The sequence below is a fragment of the Myotis brandtii genome, unplaced genomic scaffold (genome assembly GCF_000412655.1).
Source record: "Myotis brandtii unplaced genomic scaffold, ASM41265v1 scaffold326, whole genome shotgun sequence".
NCBI classification, from domain to species: Eukaryota; Metazoa; Chordata; class Mammalia; order Chiroptera; family Vespertilionidae; genus Myotis; species Myotis brandtii.
In genome coordinates this window covers 329094-353300 of record NW_005362534.1, presented here as the reverse complement: position 1 = coordinate 353300, position 24207 = coordinate 329094, and the positions used below count along the sequence as shown (strand labels likewise).

At 38.0% G+C, this 24207-nt stretch overlaps 1 protein-coding gene across 1 annotated transcript in view; it reads right to left on the bottom strand.

Annotated features, from left to right (window-relative positions):
* Nucleotides 1-24207, bottom strand: part of CDKL5 (cyclin-dependent kinase-like 5) — a 188021-nt gene that overhangs the window by 40724 nt on the left and 123090 nt on the right. Inside the window, exons 7-14 of the mRNA XM_005870937.2 lie at nucleotides 22465-22524; nucleotides 19292-19382; nucleotides 17555-17744; nucleotides 13988-14068; nucleotides 9369-9520; nucleotides 5037-6003; nucleotides 1176-1277; nucleotides 827-932 (exon numbers count right to left, since the gene is read on the bottom strand). Coding sequence (XP_005870999.1) covers nucleotides 827-932; nucleotides 1176-1277; nucleotides 5037-6003; nucleotides 9369-9520; nucleotides 13988-14068; nucleotides 17555-17744; nucleotides 19292-19382; nucleotides 22465-22524 — 1749 coding nt within the window. The remainder of the gene's footprint in view (nucleotides 1-826; nucleotides 933-1175; nucleotides 1278-5036; nucleotides 6004-9368; nucleotides 9521-13987; nucleotides 14069-17554; nucleotides 17745-19291; nucleotides 19383-22464; nucleotides 22525-24207) is intronic.

Genomic DNA, 24207 nt, shown 5'->3' with positions numbered 1-24207 from the left:
GAATCATGGGTGGAAGAGGGGAGGAAACACTTTGGGTGGGCAGGGAAGACATCACACTGCAAAGAACCTCACAGGAGAATCTTAAAAGGGACAGAAACAAGCTATCCAAGCAGTGGGAGGAGTGAGTTTCAGGCCAGAGGAGGGTGTGGCATGCGTGAGTACCACAGGCTGGTCACCAGAAAGGAAGAGGAGCAGCTGGAAAGGATAGCAGAGCCAGGGAATGGGAAGTGTGAAATGCCATCCTAGGGAATTCAGATTTTGTCTTGATGCCAATGGGAAGCTGGCAGAAGACTCTCAGAAGGTGAGAGATAGAGGAATGTGGATGAGGTGGTGGAGGCAATGGGTTGCCTTGTTCTATTTTTCTTCCTGTAGCATTTATTACCTTTATTGCTCTATATAATTATTACATTTAGTGCTGCTCTCTTCCCATGAGGATGTGAGGTTGAAGACCTTCAACAGTCATGTTCACTGCCATGTTCTAAACTAGAAAAATGCCAGGCATACAGGTGACATCAGTAAGTATTTTATCACTGAATTAAATCAATGAATGGTGTGGTCAGAACACAGCTTCAGAAGGATCATTCCAGAGACTGTTTTGATGGTGACCTTGGAAATAGGAAGATTAATCAAAGAACCCAAGTCAGAAGCCCCGAGGACCTCAAATTGGACAGCGGGACCTGATGCTGGGAGAAGCACTGGAAGGTGACAGCGCAGGTGAATCACACTGACCTGAAGCCAGGGCAGTGAAATGTAGGGGAGGGTATGGGCTGCAGGTATAGTGAGGGACAGAGAGAGGACCCTTTTGGGAGTCAGGGGCCAGGCTTACCTCGGTAGAAGCTGCCAACTCTCCTTGGAACAGGATCATTGTACAGATGTCTATTTTCTTTGGGGGCAGTGCCATCATCAGAGTGGGGGTCATGATATGCTCCACCCTGAGAGAGGAAACAGGTTTATATAAGGTAAAAGGCCTGTGAACTTCAAATAGCACTCCAGGGTCTTTTTAAGAGAAAATTGAGAATTATGGCATGAGGAAAACTACTTTATAAGTCAGTTCAAATTATTTGTGAGAGACTGGGCATGGATACATTTTAAAAGATAGGCTGTAATGATGCTGAATGACCAATCTTTACCGATAGACATTATCATATAAGGTAGCAACTCTGGAGAATTCAGACCTCAGATTTCTGCCGCGTGTGGAATGCAGAGTTGCCTTCTCTGGAGGGTTCTTTAACGGAAGATCTTGCCACAGTCATCTCTGGAGGGAGCTGTTCCCCGGGCTGGAAGTCAAATTGAAAAGGATTAATAAGAGTCCTTATAAATTATGAAAATCACCTAAATTGCCATGGGCTTTATTTGGTATAACCAGTACCTAAACTGCCTAAAAGAAAAAATGTTAGTTGGCTAAAACATAAATTGTCCTGTAAAAGAGTCATCTGATGAATGTAAAATAAGTCAAATAACTGTCACACAGATGGAAAGTGAAATTCTCATTAAAGTTAAGGCGAGCAGGGAATGAATTATTCTGAAAATAGTTCAATTAATTATTAAAAACAAAGAAAATGATCTTCCTAATATCTAGATGGCCATGGGTCTGTTCAGCACTCGAATTAGAGATTCTATTACTTAATTCAACAATTCTCTAGCAGATTTTAGGCTGAGTTCTCCAAAAAGTACTGTGCAGATCCAAAATTATTTTTCATGAAGAATTTATATGGCATATGCAGATGAAAACTAAAGTTCTTTGGATATATCAAGGAATAGAATCAATACTCTTAATAATTTCTGTCTTAAATTTCTCTAACTACAGTAGTTTATGTATTTAAGTTCTCTTCTGAATCTTCTCTAGGATAGCAGTACTTATATCTCATATATTTCCTTAACCATAATTATAACACTGCTCATCTCAGGAGACACTACCTATTTCTCTCAAGGATGTGATTCACAAGCTAAGAGCAGCATTGGTCCACAGTGGTGTTCAATGAGGGGAAAAGCAGCATTTTCTACTCTCAGAAAAAAAGATTAAGGAACAAAATTACCAAGCCATTAAGAGGAGTTAGTTGCATTGTGTATTATCATGAGCCTTATGTGATGTATCAAAAACATTTAAAATTTAAAATCTGAGTCTCTCTTTTTCCTCTTCACTCCCCAAATGTACTATGAATGGATTCTTAGCAGGAAATCATCCAATATAGCTATTCTTCTTTCTACTTTATGACAAGATCTCATATGAATGCTATCACCTGTAGTGTTTACAAAGGCCTCTAAAAAAGTATTTTAGAGAACAAATGATTTACATCTAACCTAAACTCTTAAATGACAGTGCCAGTCCAGTTCCCATACTCTTGAACATAGCCACAACATCTTGTAAGGGAGTGATTCCCCTCATTTATCCAAAGATTTAGTTATTGTCAAGCTGTCTGCCATCTCTGTGCCTTTAAAGTTGTACTGTCTTGTAGGTTGGCACTGTACATCCTGAACTGGACCTAACATTCAGTAACAGTTGGATCTGTGCTTAGCCCACAGTAACTATTTATAATTAGCTTATTTTCACCATGTTCAAAGTATTTTTTTCTGGAGCTCTCAAAAAGCCAGTCCACTTTCCAAGTTCAAGCTTTTTGTTTTTCTTACTACTTCTCTGTTTACACTATGCTTAGTGCTAGCATGTTTTACCTGGGTTTGACCTTAATGTCTATGGGTATCTACCAGGCTCTAGAGATCTTTGTAGGCCCTAGAGGTTCTCTCCTCTCTAGAGGGATTCCTTGGGGGCTCCTCCTACCACTGCTCTGACTCCAATCATGACATCTCTTGCTTCTCCTCTCACCTGGGTACCAGATGGTCTTTCCAAGCTCGTGGAGAACACTTCTGCCTAGAGACCCAGGGTCACTTCGACCTCAAGATGTCAGCATGAAACAGTAAAAAGAGTGCTGGCTAGGGACCTGGACATTGCCTCATGATCCCAGCTCTGCTTTGAATTAGTAAACTTGGACAACCCAGTAAACATTTAGGAGCCTCAGCATGCTCATTGTGAAATGAAGGGGTTGAATTCAATGGTTTCAAAAGTCCTCTCTTCTACTCTGAAAAGGAGCTCCTAGAAAAGCAACTCTGAAGGCTTTCCTTTTCCTCTGTTTTGTCCTTCAATTCACAAGTCCCCTTGTTTCTACTTCTGAGGAGTCTTTGAGACACACTCTTCTCTGTTTTTCCCATTGGCATCGACAGTCCAGAACATTCTCTCTTCACCTCATGGTTACATTATTGCAAAAACCACCCTAAATCTTTCATTTCCACTCCAGCAAGGTGGAACATGTTGTGATCCCCACAGCACACCATGCTATTTAATGTCTCTCTTACTCTCCTCTTCCTTGTTCTTTTCCGCCTTCCCTTCTAGCAACTTTCCTGATGTTGACTCCATTGTCTTCCCCTAGTTAAGTCCCAGAAGTCTCTGCTTAGATCACACCTCCCCTGGGGGCCTCCCACAAGTCCCTGCCTGACTGAGCGGCTCCTTGGCCCCTATAGCACACACATCTCTCTCACAGTGCAGGCACACACACAAACATTATTATAATAAGCTATAGTTGGCAAGTGTGCAACGCTCACACTCTAAAAGGGCAGGGACCACATCTTTTTCATCTTTCTAATTAGAGCCAATCATGGTGCCTAGCTCAATGAATGCCTAACACATCTTCATTCTCTCTACAAACCTCTCTACACCCTAGCTCACAGCAAGACCTTTAGTTGCCCCTAAAGTCATTTCTGACTGCTCCTGCTCACAATACTCTCTCCCTGTTCTCAACTCCTATTTATAGCCAGTGCCATAGGAATGTGGTTCCTAATTAGTCCATTATTATATATAATTTAATCTTCCCTGAGAGAAGATAAGTTTCTCAAGAACCCTAGCTCAGACTCTTCTGAGTGCCTGAGAATACCCAGCACAGAGAAGGTGTTCCATGCCTAAACAATAGCCCCCACCACCACAGAAGCAGCAACAACTAAAATTTGTTCAACACTTACTCTGTGCTGAGCACTGGGCATGGTGCTTTATACACTGTCTTTAATCCTCACAACAACACTCAGATGAGGAATCTGAGGCACAGAGAGGTTGTATCACTTTTCCAAAATCACAGTTTGAAGCACACTGTAGAACTGGGATAATAAACCCAGGTCTGCGGGGCTTCCCAGTTGAGCTCTTAGCTACAGACTGTGCCTGTGACTGTGACTGCTGGTTACTGCCAATTATCTTGCTAAGCCTCCCATGACATTTTCCATCCATATTTTCTGGAATTCTTACATATGCCTATTTGCATAGTTTCTAAAAGGGGAGGACTTTCCCTACATGAAACTCTTCCCCTTCTGACATTGGCTTTTCTCCACTTTCATTTCTTTGATGCAGGTGAATGTTTAATATCACAAAAATATAATAAAAATAAAATCACTCCAAACTGTGTTCTGTTGCAAGAATTCTGCTGCTTTTAAAAAGGTATCAGTTCTAGAGTGTGAAGATCAATAAGATGGAGGAAGTATTATCTAAAAGCATTGCCTTGAGATTTAAAAACAATCCAAAGACCAACTATTAACACTTATCCTGGCCTGATGTTAAATTTCTCTATGATTCTACATAAATTTCAAACTTTTCAATTTGGTTAAGATATTGAATAAGGTCTTAGCAAAAGTGGTTTGGAGCCATTAGAGAAAAATTCCCACAAGTTCTTACTGAATTTTGAGAAAATTAAAAACTAACCCATATAGCCAATGAATTCTATAATAAATCAAAATAGGATGCTCTAAACAAAATATGCCAGAAAGGAACACTTAAAAAAACAGATTTCTGAAACCAAGCTTTGAGTTCTGAGTACTCAACAATTGGGTTAAATAATTCAATTCTTTTTAACAGATTAGTTCTTCAAATATTGCTTCCCTAATGCATCCTTTCAAGCAAGTACAGACTTTTGCAATAGGGAAAATTGCAGACTGACCCTATTTACCCCTGCACCACCTTCCCATGGTGAACCAACAGACCAGGTCACGGCCCTCAGCTGTACCTGGGGTGATAAGAGCTGCAGACTGTTGGCTCTGGCTGCCATCCCTTGCCCTATGCTCAAGCTTCCGTCCAAGCCTTTGGCTCTCACTTTGTCCCGGGTCACATACATGGAATGTCTATGTGGACGCTGTTGGGAGGAGAAGGGGCTGGTGTAGCCCAGTCCATAAGAAAAGGATTCATGAGGTGCAGACAGTGAATGAGAATGGCTGCTGTCCACGTGGTCTGGTAGCTTCAATTCGTCCATCGTTTTTGAATGCCTGGCTGTGGTTCGGCGTGAGTCCAGAGTGCCCTCACTTCGGTTATTTCTTCCAGAGGGGCTGAGCAAAGTTCTTGTGTCGCTGTGCCTGGTGGGAGTTGGGCTTGTTGGAGAGTTCAAGTCCAAGCAGCTGGATGGGAAATACCTATTGGTGTTGGACTCTGCAATTTGGGCCCTGGATTCGGAAAGGTTGCTCACAGACTTGGAGTCACTCAATGCCCCGTGGCTTTTGGTCTTGGTCCGGTAGGAAGGACTTCTAGAGGACTGGGGAATGGTGTCAATGTAGCTGTGTCGACTCTGCTTTTCACTGGGCTGCAGTGTTCCAGCTTTGCTCTGAGAGCTTTCCATAAATGAGTGCCGGTTCTGCTGTGATCTGGTGTTTGACTTGAGGTACTTTGTGCCTGGGCCTTCTGAAGGCTTTGGGTCAATATTGAAATCAAACTCAGACTTTGACTTGGTTTCTTTTGGGCTGAGAAGGTGTGTTAAGTTGTTGTTGGTAATATCTTTGCTGGTGGACCCAGGCTGGCTGCTTGCTTGATAGGTTTTGGTGTGCATGGGGCTAAGAGTAGCTCCAGCAAGGTTTCCATTGAGGAAGCTTTCGCTGGCTGGTAGACCTTCTTCAGCCCGGGGCAGACCCACACTTAGGTTCTGGATGTCCTTGCTATTAGATCTGTGATGAGACTGCAAAGCAGTACTTTTGCTGGCTTGATTTCTATATTAAAAATAACCCAAAACAAGTGTATCAGTTTTCCTCAATAGCAGACACACAAAAAGTATCATAAAAAAAGAACAAACACTTAAAACACCTCAAAGTTTAAAAACATTAAGTCTCAAACTAGAGTCAACAAATAATAAGTAACCATAAGCAGTAAGTGTCTTAGATCAAATCATTCTGCAAGCACCAGTCCTGATTAAATGATTTGGACATCCTTAAAAGCTCAGCTAACTTGCTGCCAATATAGTTTCTGATAATCTGGGAAAGCCTGCTTTTGCTGTGTTGCTGCTCACATGAGTGTTGGTTACAGAATGCCTGCTAGGACGAAGAGAGTTGAGCTATAGATAAACCCTTTATGACTCTTTTTGTCTGCTTAAATGTCAGAAGGCAACATTTACACTTAAAGGTCATTGTGTTCCTTGAACTTCGTTTTTATTTGCCAAACTCACGGCCTGCCTCAGAGGTACATACTCACAATATATACACAGACACCAGTGTCTCTTTTGTCTTTAGCCTGTATCATCAAAGAATGAGAATTCTAGCAAAGTACTCAATAAGAGAAAATGACACTCTAAACAGAAATGTAAACTGTCTAGTGAGGTCTGTAGGAAAACACGATGATCAATGTTTATGCTTCAGTGAAGTGGCAATACTTGGGGTACACCAGATATTTCCTTGTAGACTCAACAGGAATGCATCTCAAACTGGATCTCAGGGATCTAAAGAATTCATTTCTCTCCAAAAGACACAATTTATTCTCTTCTTCATTTCACACGTCATTATTGCAAACTGACTGAGGCCTTCTTTAGGATTTAAAGCTTTATTTCCTACTTGGTTTAAAATACAAAACATAAATCTAGAGGAAAACTTTGTCCTCTATTTGAAAACTGAAACTAACATCACAACCAGGTCATTTTGTCCTATTGTAATTATTTAAAGGATCACATTGTACTTTGAGATAGGTAAGAATGTTTTTAAGTGAAAAAGAATACCCTTTTCCTGCATTTAAAAATTTTTCTGCAAATATTGTTATTGCTAATGATGGTTTCATTTGGGAGAGTTCTGTTCCCATCACACACTAATTGGAAAGAAAGTCACATCTCCCTCCACGCCGCTCCCCCACCCATGGAATAGTAATCTGTGAAACAATGTCTTCCCATTTCCCCTGAGAACCCACTTGCTCAGGCATCAAAGGTAAGGGTCCTTTTCCTCTCCGCCTACCTTTCAGAGTATTAAAAAGTATCTGATATCAAGCAAGCCTGTACTAGTGTGGAAGGCCCCATCTCCTAAATGCACACTCACTAATATCTCACAGTTGGGTCATAAGAATTGCAGCACTAAGTAAAGTCACTTATCTACAAGTTAACTAAATGGCAAATCCTAGACCTAGGAAGATGTTACAAAAAAAGGAAAGTTTAGCCTGGCTGGTATAGCTCAGTGGTTGAGCGTCGAACTATGAACCAGGTCACAATTCAATTCCTGGTCAGGGCACATGTCTGGGTTGCGAGCTCCATCCCCAGTGTGGGGTGTGTAGGAGGCAACCAATCAATTTATTCTCCCTCATCATTGATATTTCTATCTTCCTCTTCCTTACTCTCTGAAATCAATTAAAAATATTTTTAAAAAGAGAAAAGTTTCACTTTCCATTAAATGATGTCAACAGAGTCTATCTAGGTCAATAAGGGACAGCCCCCCAGAGTCGTTAGTTATCTCAGTTACTAGAATATCTTAGCAATTTTTCAAAACCCCAATGATGATAGACAAACAGTCTCACCTATAAATACACATGACTGAGTGTGTTGGTTATTTTCCATTTGCCCAACCCCCAATCCACTCTACTCCTCTTTGCCCCATCCTGGGTCTCAGGAGTCCAATGCTGTAGACTGCATCACCCAAGCTCCAGTGCCCTCTAACTCCCTGTTGGGCTTAGCAGTGCAAGGGGCTGGGGGCTATCTTCCCTGCTCTTCCAGACATCAGTACCCTGACTCAGATCACATCTGTGTCCCTCTGTATTACAGCTCCCACGGCACAGCTCCTTCTGTCTGGTTCCCCTGGGCTCCCATAACTCTATTTCCTCCCCTTTCTCCTTCAGGTCTACAAAGAATAATAGCAGGGATAACACATGCAGACACTGTGAAAAGTCCAAAGCTCCAGCCAGGGAAGAATAGAGAAAAGTGAATATGGCTGCTAGAGTTTTGAAAATCTTGGAAACACTGTTCTCAATGTGGAGCACAAACCTACACATGAATTTGAAAAGAATTTGAACCTGCTCCCAGGCCTCCAAACAAACAAACAAACAAAAAATAGGTAAGAATGGTTTATAAGATGTGAGGGAAACAATACCAAAACCAATCATTTTAAAGATAGTAAACAACTGTAAAAAAGACAACAACCCCCAAAACAAAAATAAAAACAGTCACACCAATGCAATTAAGCAGAGAAATACAGGGCAAAATGGTTATTGACAATTTATGGATGCACTCACAGATCTAAAAAGTACCAGATCTTGAGCTTTCAAAATTCCATTAGATTAAGAACATGGAGAGAAAATTGGGGGGAAATAAGAGAAACTTATATTCAAAAAATTTCATATTAAGAATTATTATTTTCTATTTCTCTTCTTATAGTATACTAGAGGTCCAGTGCAGCATGGATTCGTGCACCAGTGGAGTCCCTCAGCCTGGCCTGTGCCCTCTCGCAATCTGGGACCCCTTGGGGGATGTCGGAAAGTTTCCCCGCTCCCAGAAATAGAGGTTTTTTGTTTGTTTAAGATTATGCTGAAAATTACATTTTAAAAAACACCAATTTTAAAAAACACTATCTTCCAAACTGACTTTACTGTTTCCATATTCTTATTCTTATGAAAAATAACTTCTCAAATCAATAGTTAAAAGTCAAGAGCAACAAAACACAAAACCCTTTTATAGAGCCAGACCTACTGGGTTCAGTTGCAAAGATTGTCCTCAGTACCCTCCCACCCATCTGCGTTTGGTATCCTCTTCTCCCTCCAGAAATCCTCTTGCTCTAACCTACCCTTCTTCCCCAGGTATCACTCCCTGGGTCCCATTTATACAGAATCTTCTAGCTCATGAGGCTAGAACCATCCTTAATTGCTAACCCATGCTACATTTCCCAGGAAATGCATAGGTTTCCATAATATACTTGCTAAAGATAAGAAAGTCTTTAAGACCTACATGACTCTTAAATTGTGGTTCTGAATCATGTAATAAGCATAAGGAAGATATTTTTGAATAAAGAGGGCTTTCCTTCTTTTCTCTAATCGCATCATTTAAGCACCCACCTCCTCCACCTACTTGTAAGACCAACACTGCATCTGTATTTCCTTAAAAGGGAATATTTACCTATTAGACAAAGTGCTGCTTTCCACGTGGTAAGGTTTTCTTTTTGCTGACCTTGAAGGGGAACGATCCAAAAGTCTCTGGGTTTGAAACGCAGGGTGATTCAAACACTGTTCTGTCAAGTATCTTTCAGCTGGGTCCAACTTCAGTAAATTCTTAGGAAATAAAGTTAGGATGGGAAAGAACATTACAACATCAAATTTAAACTGTCTTAAAAACCTTATTTTCTTATAGAAGAAATGCATGGTCATTGCAGAATATCTAGCAAATACAGTTTAGCGTCCCCCCAAAATTTTAAAGGACTATGTAAATCACCCATAATCTTACCATTGCTGTCCTCTGGGGATATGCCCTTTCAGCCCCTCTTTGAATATCACATATAATATTTTCTTTTACAAAATCTGGCTCACATTATACACTTAAGTTTTGTATCCTGTACTTCCCAATTATTAATCAAAAACATTATTTATACCACCATAACATTTTAAATATTTTTGGAATAAGTATATAGTCATATGAAAGAATACACATTCCTCATCTTTCTCCTGTCCCCCTCTCTGGAGGCAGCCCATGCTACCAGTTTCTAGTACATCTGTATGTATCTCCATTTGTTCTGTACATATCTCTATCTGCTCCTTTTATTTACCCATACAGAAGCATACACACAATGGTCTGCTCTTAGTTTTCTTTCACTGGACATTAGATCTTCTGAGATCATTTCATATCAGAAAAGAGTTGTAACTCTATGGATGTACCTTAGGTTGTTTTTAGCAATTCCCTAATAATAAACATTTTGGTTGTTTCCCTTCTTTTATTATTATGAACAATGTTGCAACAAAAAAACTTTACAACATGTTTTTCTATATAGAAGTTTGTGGTATGAATATACCATGATTTATTTAACCAATCTCCTACTGTTGGACATTTAAATGGCTGTCACTTTTCACTATTATAATTAATACAGTGGTGAACACCTGAAATTTTTGTATACATCCAGGATCCCTTTCACAGGATAAACTCCTACAGATGGAACTAGTAGGTATGCTAACTTTGAAAGATTATTCTCCGTGTTGCCAAATTACCCCCTAGGAAGTTTGTCTCAAATTATACTCCTCTCAGAAATTGAGTCTACCAATTTCCTGGCACTCTCATCAACAACAGGCATTATCATTCTTTTTAGTGCTTGTAAATTATATATTTTAATAATGGCATCTCATAGTTGTTTTAATTCATACCTTTGATGACTAGTGAGGTTGAATATCTTTGTTCACTGGTTACTTATCTTCCTTCTTTTCTTATTTTTCTATCTGTGTATCTATTCTAATTTATTTCTAAGTGTTCTTTATTCATTAAGGTACTAACCGTTTTACATTGCACAGATTATATTCTTTTACAACTAAAAGGTTTTCTTCTCATAATATTTATCTTATTAGCAATTGGGCAGGATTTTAAAAGGTGACTCATTATTAAAACTAATTGGTTTTATTGACGAATTAAATATATAAAGAAACACAACCTGGGAGGCCAGGGGAAGGTCAAGGGGGAAAAAAAGGAGGCATATGTACTACTTTTTATAATACTTTAAGCAATAAAACAAAATTTTAAAAAAAGAAACAACCTACATAACCTAATAAAACTCAATAGAGCACACTTAACTTTTCTCTTTGAGTGAGGAAGAAGGGTAAAATTCCAGTATTTCCAAATCCACCTTTAGATCACTTTCATTGGTTAGCCAAGAGTAATCCCTTTGTGATCCACTGTTGAACACTGATAGTAAACCTAGATTTGCTCCCAATAAGTCAGAATTCAATTTTAGACAACCACTTTCAACCTAGCATCACAGAGAATTTGAAATGCGATCCTTTCATATACTAACACATTCACTTTGGGTCAGAATCTGGAAACCTAAGCCACTGCTTACATGCAAATGGATTTACATTCATGTTGACTCAGATACAACTCTAAAATTACCTCAATTCTTTCTTCTTCCTTATTAGAAAACAAAAACTGTGGAGGTGTATAAAATGATTTCTCACTGGCAGTTAAAACAGTTAAAGTCAAAATGATTTCAACTGCATGATACTAGTTAAAACAAAGGAAAGTCAGCCTCTGAGTCGTATTTTAAATTAGATGTACATGTGAACTTTCAGAAGCCAAATATCTACTAGCATTAAGGTGCTATTTTAATTTAAAATTAGCAACCGTAGAAATTACTACACATACATGCAAAGAACTATTTTTATGTTTATGAATATAGCTGTTAATTTTCAAATTACTTGGAAGGATGAGATCATTATGAGGAAAGAATAAAACAGCATAATTTTTAAAAAAACTAAAATAGAACTCATATAATTATTACAGTTTTCTTTAAGTTATTAGGGGCTTGGATTAATTCTGGGGACTTTTATTCCCACTAAAATGGCTGACATGTATAAACAGATGCAGAATGAGACGGCCATTTTAGGTACTTATAAATGGATTAAAGTATCAAATCTGCTTTAGGGAAATGGCATAGAGAATACATTTCTTCATGAAAAGGTAAATGGTACTATTTATTTTTTCAAATTCATTGTAAAAGATAACTAAAAGACAAAAGGAATAATTCTATTTATATTAATATTCAATAATAACAAGGCAATATCTTTGGTAATAGAAATCAGAAGCGTGGTTTCCAGGAGTAGGGAGGATGGAGTGTACAGTCTGAGAGGCAGTCATGAGGAGACTTCTGGAATGTTAGTAATTTTCTATATTGCAATTTGGGTGGGGTAACACAGATATACTTATGTTACAAAAATTAACTGAGATATACACATAATTTGTATACCTTATGAATATATATTTTAATAAAATGGTTCTTTAATGTTGAGAAAAGTTAAAGGTAAATATATTAAATAAATAGGAATTAAGCTGTTTAACTTCCAAACTGGTATAAATGCAGAGATTCAGGTTATCATTGATGCTTGTAATTATATTTGGTAATGATTTAACAGGGAAAGTTCAATTATCTTTAACTATAAAAAGACAAAAGGCAGAAAACTTGAAATTGCATGTAATTCAGCTCTTCTACTTTATTATATTTATACTAGAGGCCCGATGCATGAAATTTGTGCATGGGTAGGGTCCCTAGGCCTGGCTGGTGATCAGGACCAATCTGTGGGGCCACTGGCAGGGTGATCAGGGGGCCTCTGCTGGCACCCGCCTTGGCTGGCCTGGGGCCTGCAGGCTGGGACCAGCTCTGCCTCCTGGTAGTCAGTGCACGTCATAGTGACCGGTCATTCTGCTGTTCGGTTGATTTGCATATTAGGCTTTTATTATAGGATTTTAAAAGTTACCAAATAATTAAGACCCTGGTAAGTAAATATTGATTGCATGAAAGAGCATATTGACAAAACCCAACTGATTTAAGAGATAATTTATGCCTAATTAACCTGAAAGAGCCTTGAGGGTTCTTTTTTTAATAGCATCTCTCAATCTGTGTTCAGAAGAACACTAGTGCTGTGGAGTTTTATTTTTAAAAAATGTATTCGGTATTTAATTAAATTTGGGAAATGTTGGGTGAGACAGAAATGCTTCTTTGCTGTGGGATTTCTGAGAGCCTTTATAGGTTAATGAATATGGTATGTGGCCTTTCCCAAAAGCCACGCCCCTCCCCTACCTCTGCCCCACGCCTATTTACAGTGTTCCTTGGCACACAGATTAACATAGTTTAAAGCACAGCAAAGTTCTGAGAGCACTGTTCAACAATTTCCAACTGTGCTAAGTATGCCTTTTGAAGGCTCTGTGCACAGTGTACCCACCTCTGATTTTGATGGTTGTCTGAATGGGCATATAACAAACCTGATCCATTAACAACTGTTTTTTAAAGGTCTACTTTAAAAAAAACCAGCACTTGCTTATGCACTGACTGGCTATAATGAAAGCTGGAGAAGTGTGGGAAAAAAAATAGTTCTCACTCAAGGGGCTGACTTTGTCTACTGGAGAAGAAAACCATGAATAAAAACGGTGAGAATGTTTTCAGTAGTCCAGAGCAGGAAGACCTCCTGGACAGGGGCACTAGCAACGGGAGGAACACCCAGGCCCAGTAGAAGCAGTACTGTCAATTATCTGTGTCAAAAAGAGCCAGAAAGAGCCAAGGCTAGGAGAGAAGAGCCTAAGTTAAAAAATGAACAGAATTAGTTAAAATAATCTGATAAAATAATCTTATGAGAGGCCTTATATATCATGCAAAAAAATGTTAGAATCTCTTTTCTTTCAATATTCATTTTATGATTTGTTTTAAAACCCAATGCTTGAAAAAAAACACCTTATATTCAGCTCTTGAGTGCTGAATAAATTTAATTATTTCTTATTATTTATATTTAGATTGTTATTATTCTGTCCATTTTAGGATTATAATTTAGGTATCTCACAGTCCTGTTTAGACGAAATGTTATAATACCAGATACATCTGCTATTTAAAATAATTTCCATGTCTTTTAACACGATACAGTCCCTATTATTCACCATTATACATCTATTAACAAAACATTTAATTTGTAAAAGCAGACTATGGTCACAATTAAGACACAAGAGAACCCACAAACCAAAAGACATTTCATACAGACAACATCAACTTGTCCCACCTTCATTAAGTCAAGTAAAACACTGTTTAAAATTCCAAGATATCTTCTCTCCAATGACTGAGGATGGTTAACAGCTGGAAACTGGAAGAACAACATGACAGGGTGTTAGCACAGGAGGAAGGGTATACCTGTGTGTGTACTGTCATTGATGGAGAAGGTAGCAGCCGAACAGAAGTCCTTGCCCTAGTGCCAATCCAAGTCAAATTGATCTCATATGCATATTACTTTTGGTATCTATGTATCTGAGGTATGGATTAATAGAACTGGGTATTAAATAAAGGGAAAACTCACAGGTGAAAGATGATACTAAATCTGGTCAGACAATACTGAAGCATGCAAAACAAACCAAAATATAAACATTTGAAACTGTTTTTATACAGTATTGTCTGCTTATATAGAGAATTCAGTTACTATACAGTTAATACTGAATTTATCTGCTTATACAGACAATTCTTGTCTTTTTCACAACAAGATGTCATTTACTCCTGAAAATTAGAGGGGGAAAAAAGAGGAAAAAGACAGAGAGGCCAGTTCCTGAGAGGCCACAGAAGTAGACATGGTGAATTAAGACATACATTGTATTATTGCTTTTATATACTTTTTAAATGAACTGTCTTCAATCCCTTCCTGTATGTAAGTTGGAACAGAAGGCATACAGGCTCCTAAGTTAACAAATGCATTTTTTAATAAAATGAGGGGAAGAGGTCAAGTTTATTTAGATGTTCTGTCCTTCCCTCACATTTCACAATATCTAAGTGGATGGTAAAGTATTAGAGCCCAATTGCATAAACTCCCTCCCAATGGGAGGGCTACTTTGCCTTTAATATATATTTCTTTTATACCAACATAAGAACATTTTGAAGTACTGAAATCCCTACACATGCTAAATGAGTGGATGGGAGGAATGGTTATGTGGGAAAACAAACCAGGCCTTTAGGAGTGATTATGACCTCATCCCCACTGTGCCAGGTAGGGCAGGAGAGAGAGAATATGAGTAAGACCTAAACCTTGCACTCAAGCACTACTCAGTCAGGTGGGAAAGCAATTGTAAGTCAACTGTGCAGCTGTAAATTCCATGTGGAGCTCACAGAAAGGAGAGACCCAGGTGGTTTGCAGCTGTAGAAGAAAGAATCCATAGCTAATATTTGAGCCAGGTTTTGAAAGATAAGAAAAATGTGAGGATGGCGAAAAGTAGGACAGCATCTTCTACACAGAGGAAGTAGAAGAAGTGCCATGAGCTGAATTAACTCAGACACTAAGGCAACAACCTAACACTGATCTCTGAGGGAAGTGATAGTACATGAGGCATTTTAGCAATGATCATTCTTCTTATTTTAGAAATAAGAAAGGTGATGACCAGAAAGTTCAAATAACTTGTTTGAGGCAAATCACACGATGAAAAGGAAGTAGAACTAATTTGACCCCAAGTCTACAGTCCAAACCCACACTCTTCCCAAACCTAGGTACTTCTCTTCAGAGAGGTATAAAGGTTCCTTTGGATGTTGTCAGAGCATTAATTATTAGCCCAGAGACAGAGATACCTGTCTTACTGTGATAAAAGACTATACTGGTATTTTAGTGACTATTTTGCCCATGAGGTCTATTTTATGCTATCAGATACCACTTCCTTTTTCCCCCTCAGGGTAACATTTTCTAAAGGCAATGTGAAAAGACTGAAGTGAAGATAGAAGGTTGGAGCAATCAGTTTGGGAGCAGCTGTCAATAGTTCAGGTAAAAGGTGAAAGAGTGAAAGCAGCATTAGAGATGGAGAGAAGTTGAACTTGAGCGCTGACAGCACAAATTGCTTCAAGCGCTCATTCAAATACTCAGAGTCCCACTAAATATGCTGGGCTCTGTGTTAGAGAGGTTGGAAACACAGTGATAAAACATGATTTCTGCCCTGGTGAGTTTATATTCTAGTGGCTGAGAACTAGACAATTAATAATTAACAAGTAAACAAATACAAATAATTACATACCATGAGAAGTGTTATGATGGGAAAAAGGGTGCTATGGAAGATAACAGAAAGGAGGTGGGGGCAGTATGTTGGGGGGGGGTCAGAGAGAAGAGACATTCCTGGAGCTGAAATTTACAAAATGAGAAGGGGTCGCACAGGGGAAGTCCCTTTACTGGAAGGAGGCGCAAGACTCAAATCCAGGAGGTTGGAAAAACCTTGGAATGTTTATGAAAGTCAAAGAAAAAGAAAGGCAAGTGTGGTGACAGTTTGGAGGGAAAGGAATAGAGACCAGTATGAGCTGAGGTCAGGAAGCTAGAAGGACCTGGATCAGGCAAGGTGTCGTAGGCTATGAGAAGGAGCTTGGATGTATTCTCAGCCAAATAGGAATTCATAAATTATGAATAACTCTATGTCTGAATAGATTTTCCTTTCTGCTAGAGTGAGGGTGAGTCCTACCTATTGTCATATTGTTAGCATCTAGTATGATAAATGTTTAATAAGTGCTAGTATGACAAATGTTTAACAACTGTTGAACTCTGTGCATCCTAATTTATAGTCATAATTTGGCTAATTTTTGGCTTACTAAAACAAAAACAATAAAAGGAAAAAAGAGAAACTTGCTGGAGGTAACAACGATTTGAAAGAGAGAAGAAAAAACAGGAAGGAGATGAGAAACTATACACTTCTGTTTACTCCTTTCTTTGGCATTCGGAGTGGGTGCTGTGTTGGACACTCATGTGTGAAGAGGGGTGCTCTTCAAAGTGAAATGAACTGAGGTCCAGAAACTCAAAGGAAGAAACAAAATGCTTTGCAAATGTCAAGAAAACACAGTTTGAGAATTATGCATTTAAGAGAAAGAAAGAGAGTGGTGATGAGCTTATTTTATAGTTCCCACAACGGCCACCACCAATTGGCATGCTGGTCCAAACAGGGTAGTTGACAACTAAAAAATGTAGCTTTGAGGGTAGATGAAAGAGAGAAGCAGCCTAGAACTGGCCACTTCCATAAGGTGCTTCTGCAGGCCGGTTGTCCCCCATTTAGGGAAAATTTATATTTTAAGACGCTTTTTAGTATATTTTCTGAAAAGTTTTATACAACATTAGCAAGTCTCAAAAAGGCTGCCCAAGACAATACACTAGTTTGAAAAGAAGACAATGTTTCACTGTCAACAGAAATAGCCACAAGAACAGCATCTTTAAATCTGAAGAATGTTAAGTATTCATAGTCTTCCTCAAATCACTACAAATATGTCTGTTCAAATAAGCAACAGCCATTTGTACATTTTTATATCTTTTGGGGATGCTTAATATTTTGGATAAACAAACATTCTGAGATAACCAAAGTTTAGAATATAGTAATACCCAAACTAGAAAAGACTTTAAAAAACTGGTACATACAAATTAGGAAAAACATAAGCAGCTCCCACTTTCAAATTCAGGCCACTTTTTAAAATTAACAAATACTATATAAGATTCAAATATAAAATATTATAGTGGGGTTTATAAACATTGCAATGAGAAAGAGAATAGCTAAGCATTCCATTTTGTAATGAACAATGATTTAAATATTGCTGTACTAGTTCCATTTTGAGTTTTCGCAAAGCCTCTTACCCGGAGCCCATGGAAACGAGGATTACTGTAGAAGAGCTTCATCTGCTCAGATGGAAGTGGTCCTAGCACCTTCTGAATGGTAAAGAGCTGGTCAATTTCACTTTCTCCGGGAAATAAAGGTTGTCCATCACTAAGCTCCCCAAGAATACAGCCCACTGACCACATATCTACGGATTTTCCATAGGGAGCTCTGAAAAGCAAAGGGAGAAATTATCCTGGCAATTGAAGAAATATATTTTAATAATTTCCAAATTATTTTGAACAGATTCATGATTTAAAACACATTTATGTATTTAAGGAAATAAAAAAGTGCCATGTGGATAAAAGGGAGGCTAAAAAAAGGGATATCCAAGTAAAAATTCGGAACACAAGTGAAAAAATCTATGCTAAAAAAACCCATCAGTTTAATAACAATTTAGATAGCATACAGTAAGTTGAAATCTATTCACATCTGGGTGTATTTTGAACATGAATAGCTTAATAAACCTTAATACAGTGCACACGCCTGGTAACACCTCACTTGGGGAATGAAATGCTCCCAAAAATTTGTTCTAGGTCAGCAAATTTCAACCTTTTTTATCTCATGGCACACATAAACTAATTAATACAATTCTGCAGCACACCAAAAATAGATTTTTTGCCGATCTGACAAAAATAGGTATCATTTTGATTTATTTACAAAAAAATAAAAATAATTAGCTACTCATTTTGCTCCAAAGTGACTTTTTAAAAAACCAGGTACTTATACTTGTATATAAGTATTTATGGTACCAAAGAGAAACCAGACACAACATTATTATATGATGTGACCAATGAGATGCAACTCTATTATATGACCTATATATTTATGGTTCAAGACTGGACATTCACAGTAGATGGCTATTATGTTGGCTGTTGTCATTTTTTTCAATTTGACAATCTAAGGGAAAAGAGGTCAGTGCCTCTGATTAAATCAGGTATTACATGTTTTAAAAATTCTTGTGGCACACTGGTAAATCCAAATTACAATCCCTCTCAAAGAAAATGGACTATGCATCCCAGTGAGTCCAAACAGAGGTACACAGAAGAAACAGACAAAAACAACCTCTGTGGACATCCACATTCTTAATGTGAAAGATTATTAACAAAGATGGCGGCAATAATTCCCCCCATTTCCGTACATCTCTCACTTTGTAATGTGACCCTGCCACTCATCCCATCAAAAACTGTAGTTTATTCCTCCATCCCTTGAATCAGGACTTGGCCATGTAATGTGCTTTGGCCAATGAGGCAAAAGCCATGCAAACAGAAGCTTGAAAACAACTTCTGGTTTGGGGCTTGCCCTAATGCTGCAGGGAGTTCTGTTATCACACACAGAAACTTGGACTAGCCTACTGGAGAATGAGTCCCCATGGGACAGAGATGGTCTGTCCCAGCTGTGGCCCCACAAACCAACCAGCCTCCAGATGACCTGTCACAGACTGACTGTAGTGACATTAGCAACTCCAGTTGAGACCAGCAGAAGAACCATCCAGCTGAACTCAAATTGCTGATTCCCCCAAATCACTGGCACTCAGAATTGTGAGCAAATAAAATTGTATTTTGTTTAATGCCATTAAGTTTTAGGGTGGTTTGTTACAGTGGAATAGGTAACTGGTATTTCATTAACTGATGTTATTTTCCATAGAGGATCTCAGAGATAATTATATAGGATCAGCAGATATGCAGATGTCATTCTATTTGGGGAAGATAACTCACCCAAGTAAGAGTTCTGGGGATCGATACCACCTGGTGGCCACATACTCTGTATAATTAGCGTTATTGCCTTCTGATAGATTCCGAGCAAAACCTGAAAGATAACAAAGCCCAAAGATGTAACTTTGAAAAAGAAATAATAATTTCATGTTGGCAAAATATTTCAGTGCTAGCAATATTTTAAAGGAACATGAAAAGAACATAATGACTGGTATTGATGGGCTGTTTATTAATAGTGTTCTTGTTATTTTAAAAGTTTAATCCACTGTTCATATGTCAATTAAGAACATGTATTCACTAAAAAACAAAAAAACAAAACAGTCTCCCTCTCTGCCTAAGGAATCCATGTTTTCAAAATCATCACATGCTTTAATATGCATTCAGAGCATATTTTTTAAGTATAAACTTTTATTCTTTAAATATATTTTTAATTGATTTCAGAGAGGAAGGGAGAGGGAGAGAGAGATAGAAACATCAATGATGAGAGATAATCATTGATCAGCTGCCTCCTGCATGCCTCCCACTGGAGATCAAGCCTGCAACCCGGACATGTGCCCTTGACTGGAACCAAACTCAGGATCCTTCAGTACGCAGGCCGATGCTCTATCCACTGAGCCAAACCAGCTAGGGCCAGAGCATATTTTTTAAAATAGTTCTCCCAATAAATACAAACCTTAGGAACAAAATGAAGCCCACAAAAGCCAGAAGTCAAAGCTAAACTAGCGTATCACAGCAGTCATTATATGCTGCAACGTGGGCCATTCATGGTATTTGTATATCTACTGTTGCTGATCAGCTCCAACCATTATAGAAGCAAGTAACAGCTGGCAATGACAGAAACAAAGCAGGCCAAAATTATTTTTATCTCCTAATGTAACTAAGAAGCACATTAGAGGTATCTTAATTACCTTATAGACTCTATTACTATTTTCCCCCAAAGCCATTTCAAGAGGTTTTAGGGTCACAAAATAAACCAGTAGGTAAGTTAATTACCCATCTAACTCACCAAAAGTAATATGGATTTCTTGTAAATAGCTATAGAAAACCAGAACATTAAAATTGGGGGTAAAAATTAAGGTGTATATCAGTTTTGAAAAGTGGAAAATAGTATTTCTTAAAATGGAACAGTAAAAAATAAAAACTACAGAAGAAAACAAAACCCTAACTTCAGTTAATTAATACTTCTTTGTAAGACATATTTTGAAGGAATATTCGTATTTGTAAATGGGGTTCTTCCAGCTAAACAAAGGAGCTACATGCTCTGGGAGGGAAAGCAATTAGGAAGTCCTCATAAGGGATGCCCAGGGCACAGTAGTGCCGCCATGCTGAACTTCCGGACCATTTAAAATGGTCTTTTCTTTAAATGATGCTAGACTAGGGATACTCTTTTCCTATTACTAACCATTCTACAGGCATCTTTTATAACTTGCTTAACAAATTTCAGTAACTGTGGAGTTTAAGCAGATCACCAACCCATAGTTCATGGATACACAGTAAAGGGTCTATGAGCTGCACGAAGTCTCAGTATTTGGTGGTTATCACAATTTGGGTAGGAAGTAAAAAAGAGATATTATTCCTGAATATCATACTGCTAAGGAAATGCCAAAAATGCCACAATCAAAATCTTTTAACTATAGTATTCATTATTTTCTTTTTATTCTCCTAAGCACATCTTAAGATGTTTAGGATACATCAGGACTCTTCTCTGCAATATTCCTTGTCATATAGTATGAAGAAAATTAAGTTCTATATAAAATGTTTTTCTCAAGGAAGCAGGTTCAAAATCTTTGAAAACATTGGCTAAAAACAGTTACACATGCTTCAAATTGCTACACTGCACAAAACTGGTCATTCTAAAGTGATTTCTTGGAATGTTTCCATGTCTCACTTGTGTGCTCCATCTCCTAAGTACTAATCTAACTTTTGTTTACAAAAAGAAGTGACTTCTCATTTATATGTGGAGGTTTATATTGTATGTGATTATATTTGAATATCTGAAAAATTACATTTTAAAAAATTCAAGTTATTTTTCAATATATGGATTAGACAAAACTACAATTTACAAAAGTGATTCATGCCTTAAACACCCCATATTTTTAATACAGAATTTTATACACAGGAAACAATATAGAATTTTCTACTAGAAGAAAATACAACTTGAAAACTTCATTATACACTCAACCAGAAGCTGGAGTATTACACATTAATTACTAATCTCATTCACTGAACATTTAAAGAGAATAGAACGGTCCTAAAACCGTCTTTTGATCTTACAGATATATAACATTTGCATTCACACCATACACACGTATGTATTTACACAGGCATATTTTCAATGTTTATGATTATGACTAAAACAATTTCTATCAACATTTAAAATATTTTTTAAAAATTTTATTCTACTCAAACCAGAGGTTATTTCCTAGAAAACTCTCTTTCAGGGGTCATTAACTGACAGACTTATGAATATATGCACATGCATGCATTTGAATACTCATGAAATAACTACTGCATGATGAATTTTTTAAAAGAGTAGACAATACTATGTAGAGCAGAGAGTAGTACTCTTCCTATCAATTTTTCAATATATGACCAAATAAAATGTTTCTCTGCTACTTAAATTAAAACATAAAAAATACTTTTAATATGCTTGTGAAAACTACCTATGGGTTATATTAACTCAATTTTGTATAGTAGTCCTCCCTTATCACAGGAGCTATCTAAGACACCACACATACCCCCCCCCCCCCCCCCCCCCCCCGCCAGGATGCCTAAAACCACAGATAACACTGAACCCCATATCTGCTGTTTTTTTCCTACACATACATACTTTTTCACTTAAAAGAAGCATTTCACAGCTTATCTTGCACTTTGGAGCCATAATTAGTAAAATAAGGGTTACCTGAACACAAGCACTGGTGTACTGAGATAGTCTATCTGATAACTGAGACAGATACTGTGATTCAATCCCAGGGGAGACAGCAGAAAAGCGTGAGATTCCATTACACTACTTAGAGTGACACACAATTTAAAACTTACAAATTCATTATTTCTATAATTTCCCATTTAATATTTTCTGGTCTCAGCTGACCGTGGGTAAATGAAACCACAGAAAGTCAAACTGCAGATAAGGGAGGACTACTGTACTTAAAGGGCTCAATTTATTTTCAACTTACCAAAGTCACACAGCTTCAAAACATCATTGTGGCTGATTAAGAGATTTTCTGGCTTTATATCTGGAGCATCAAGATTAAAAAACAATGATTAAAACATGTCCCATGTACTGCTGATTGACGCCATAGAACACTATAATAGCACCTAACTAGAAATATTCAGTCATTTGAATAGAAACCTGTGGCAGTGAAAAGCAGAGCAACACATTTTATGCTGGTACATAAAAGTTCCATTAATTTCTTTTTGAAGAACATGAAGACCGCAATTTCAAAAATATTTTCCCCTTAAATCTTAAAGGCATTAATTGCATTTTTGAAAGGAATTTAAGGATGAGTGAATCTAGGCCACCACATTTTAAGGAACTATTTTTACTTTTTGAGAGCAAATACATAGCATTGTATTTACTAGAGGAAAAAATACATATAAGATACATTTTCTGTTATGATTTTCTGTGTAGTTTCTATATTTATATATCTCTTTAGCTTTTCTATGTGGCTCACAATTATAAATCTCTAATGTTGAATGAAGCTATTTTGAATGTGTCAAAGTAAGATTTCTCATTTTTTCCATGGATCTTTTGAAGCTGTGGTGGGAGTTGAGAAGTAGAAATACACAGAAAATGCAAATTAATATCCCCCTTGGAAGGCATCTCACAACTGCATTCTAATTTTTTTAAAATATATTTTATTGATTTTTTACAGAGAGGAAGGGAGAGGGATAGAGAGTTAGAAACATCAATGAGCGAGAAACATCAATCAGCTGCCTCCTGCACGCCCCCTACTGGGGATGTGCCCGCAGCCAAGGTACATGCTCTTGACCGGAATCGAACCTGGGACCCTTGAGTCCGCAGGCCGACACTCTATCCACTGAGCTAAACCGGTTAGGGCACAACTGCATTTTTAGAGAACCCATCATCTATACCATATGGTAGAGGTGAAAATGGAGGAAGGGAAGGGGTAGAAATAAAATCTGTAGATTTCAGAATCATGGTTTCTATTGCTAAATCCCAACCATTGATTCACTATACACTTAACCAAATCATTGTAACACTATGAAAATGCAGCTAAATCAGTTCCTTATTAATAGCCTCAAACTGAAAGTACAGACTGTTATTTTACCCTAGACACTAGATTTCCAGTTGTTGGAGGTCTATCCATGCCATCCTTGAAAAAAATAACTACTATGAAAGTCAAATGCAAGAGAAATATCAACTGTCTGTTTCTAAAAATAATAGGACTCAGCATTCTTCACAAGGTATTCTTAAAGTGAGACTATCTTTAAAGTGATATCCTTGTGTCTCTATATAGGTAAATTAAAATGTAGTATCACTTATTTGACAATTAAAAGACAAGAAGTACATATAACATTTTCTGACAAACATCTTTTAGCTTCATCCTTGTATCAGTTTATGTCCCATGACTGTAAAACTCTGGAATGCAAGAGAGATTATCAGAAGACTAGAGGCCTGGTGCACAAAAATTTGTGCTGTGCACTGGGGGGGTCCCTCAGCTCGGCCTGTGCCCCTCGCAGTCTTGGGACCCCTCGGGGGATGACCACCTGCTGGCTTAGGCCCACTCCCCAGGGGATTGGGCCTAAGCTGGCAATCAGATATCCCTCTGGCAGCCCAGGAGCCCTCGGGGGATGTCCACTTGCCAGCAGGGAGCAGGCCTAAGCTGTAGTCTGACATCCTTAGTGCTGCTGAGGAGGCGGGAGAGGCTCCCACCACCACCGCTGTACTGGCAGCC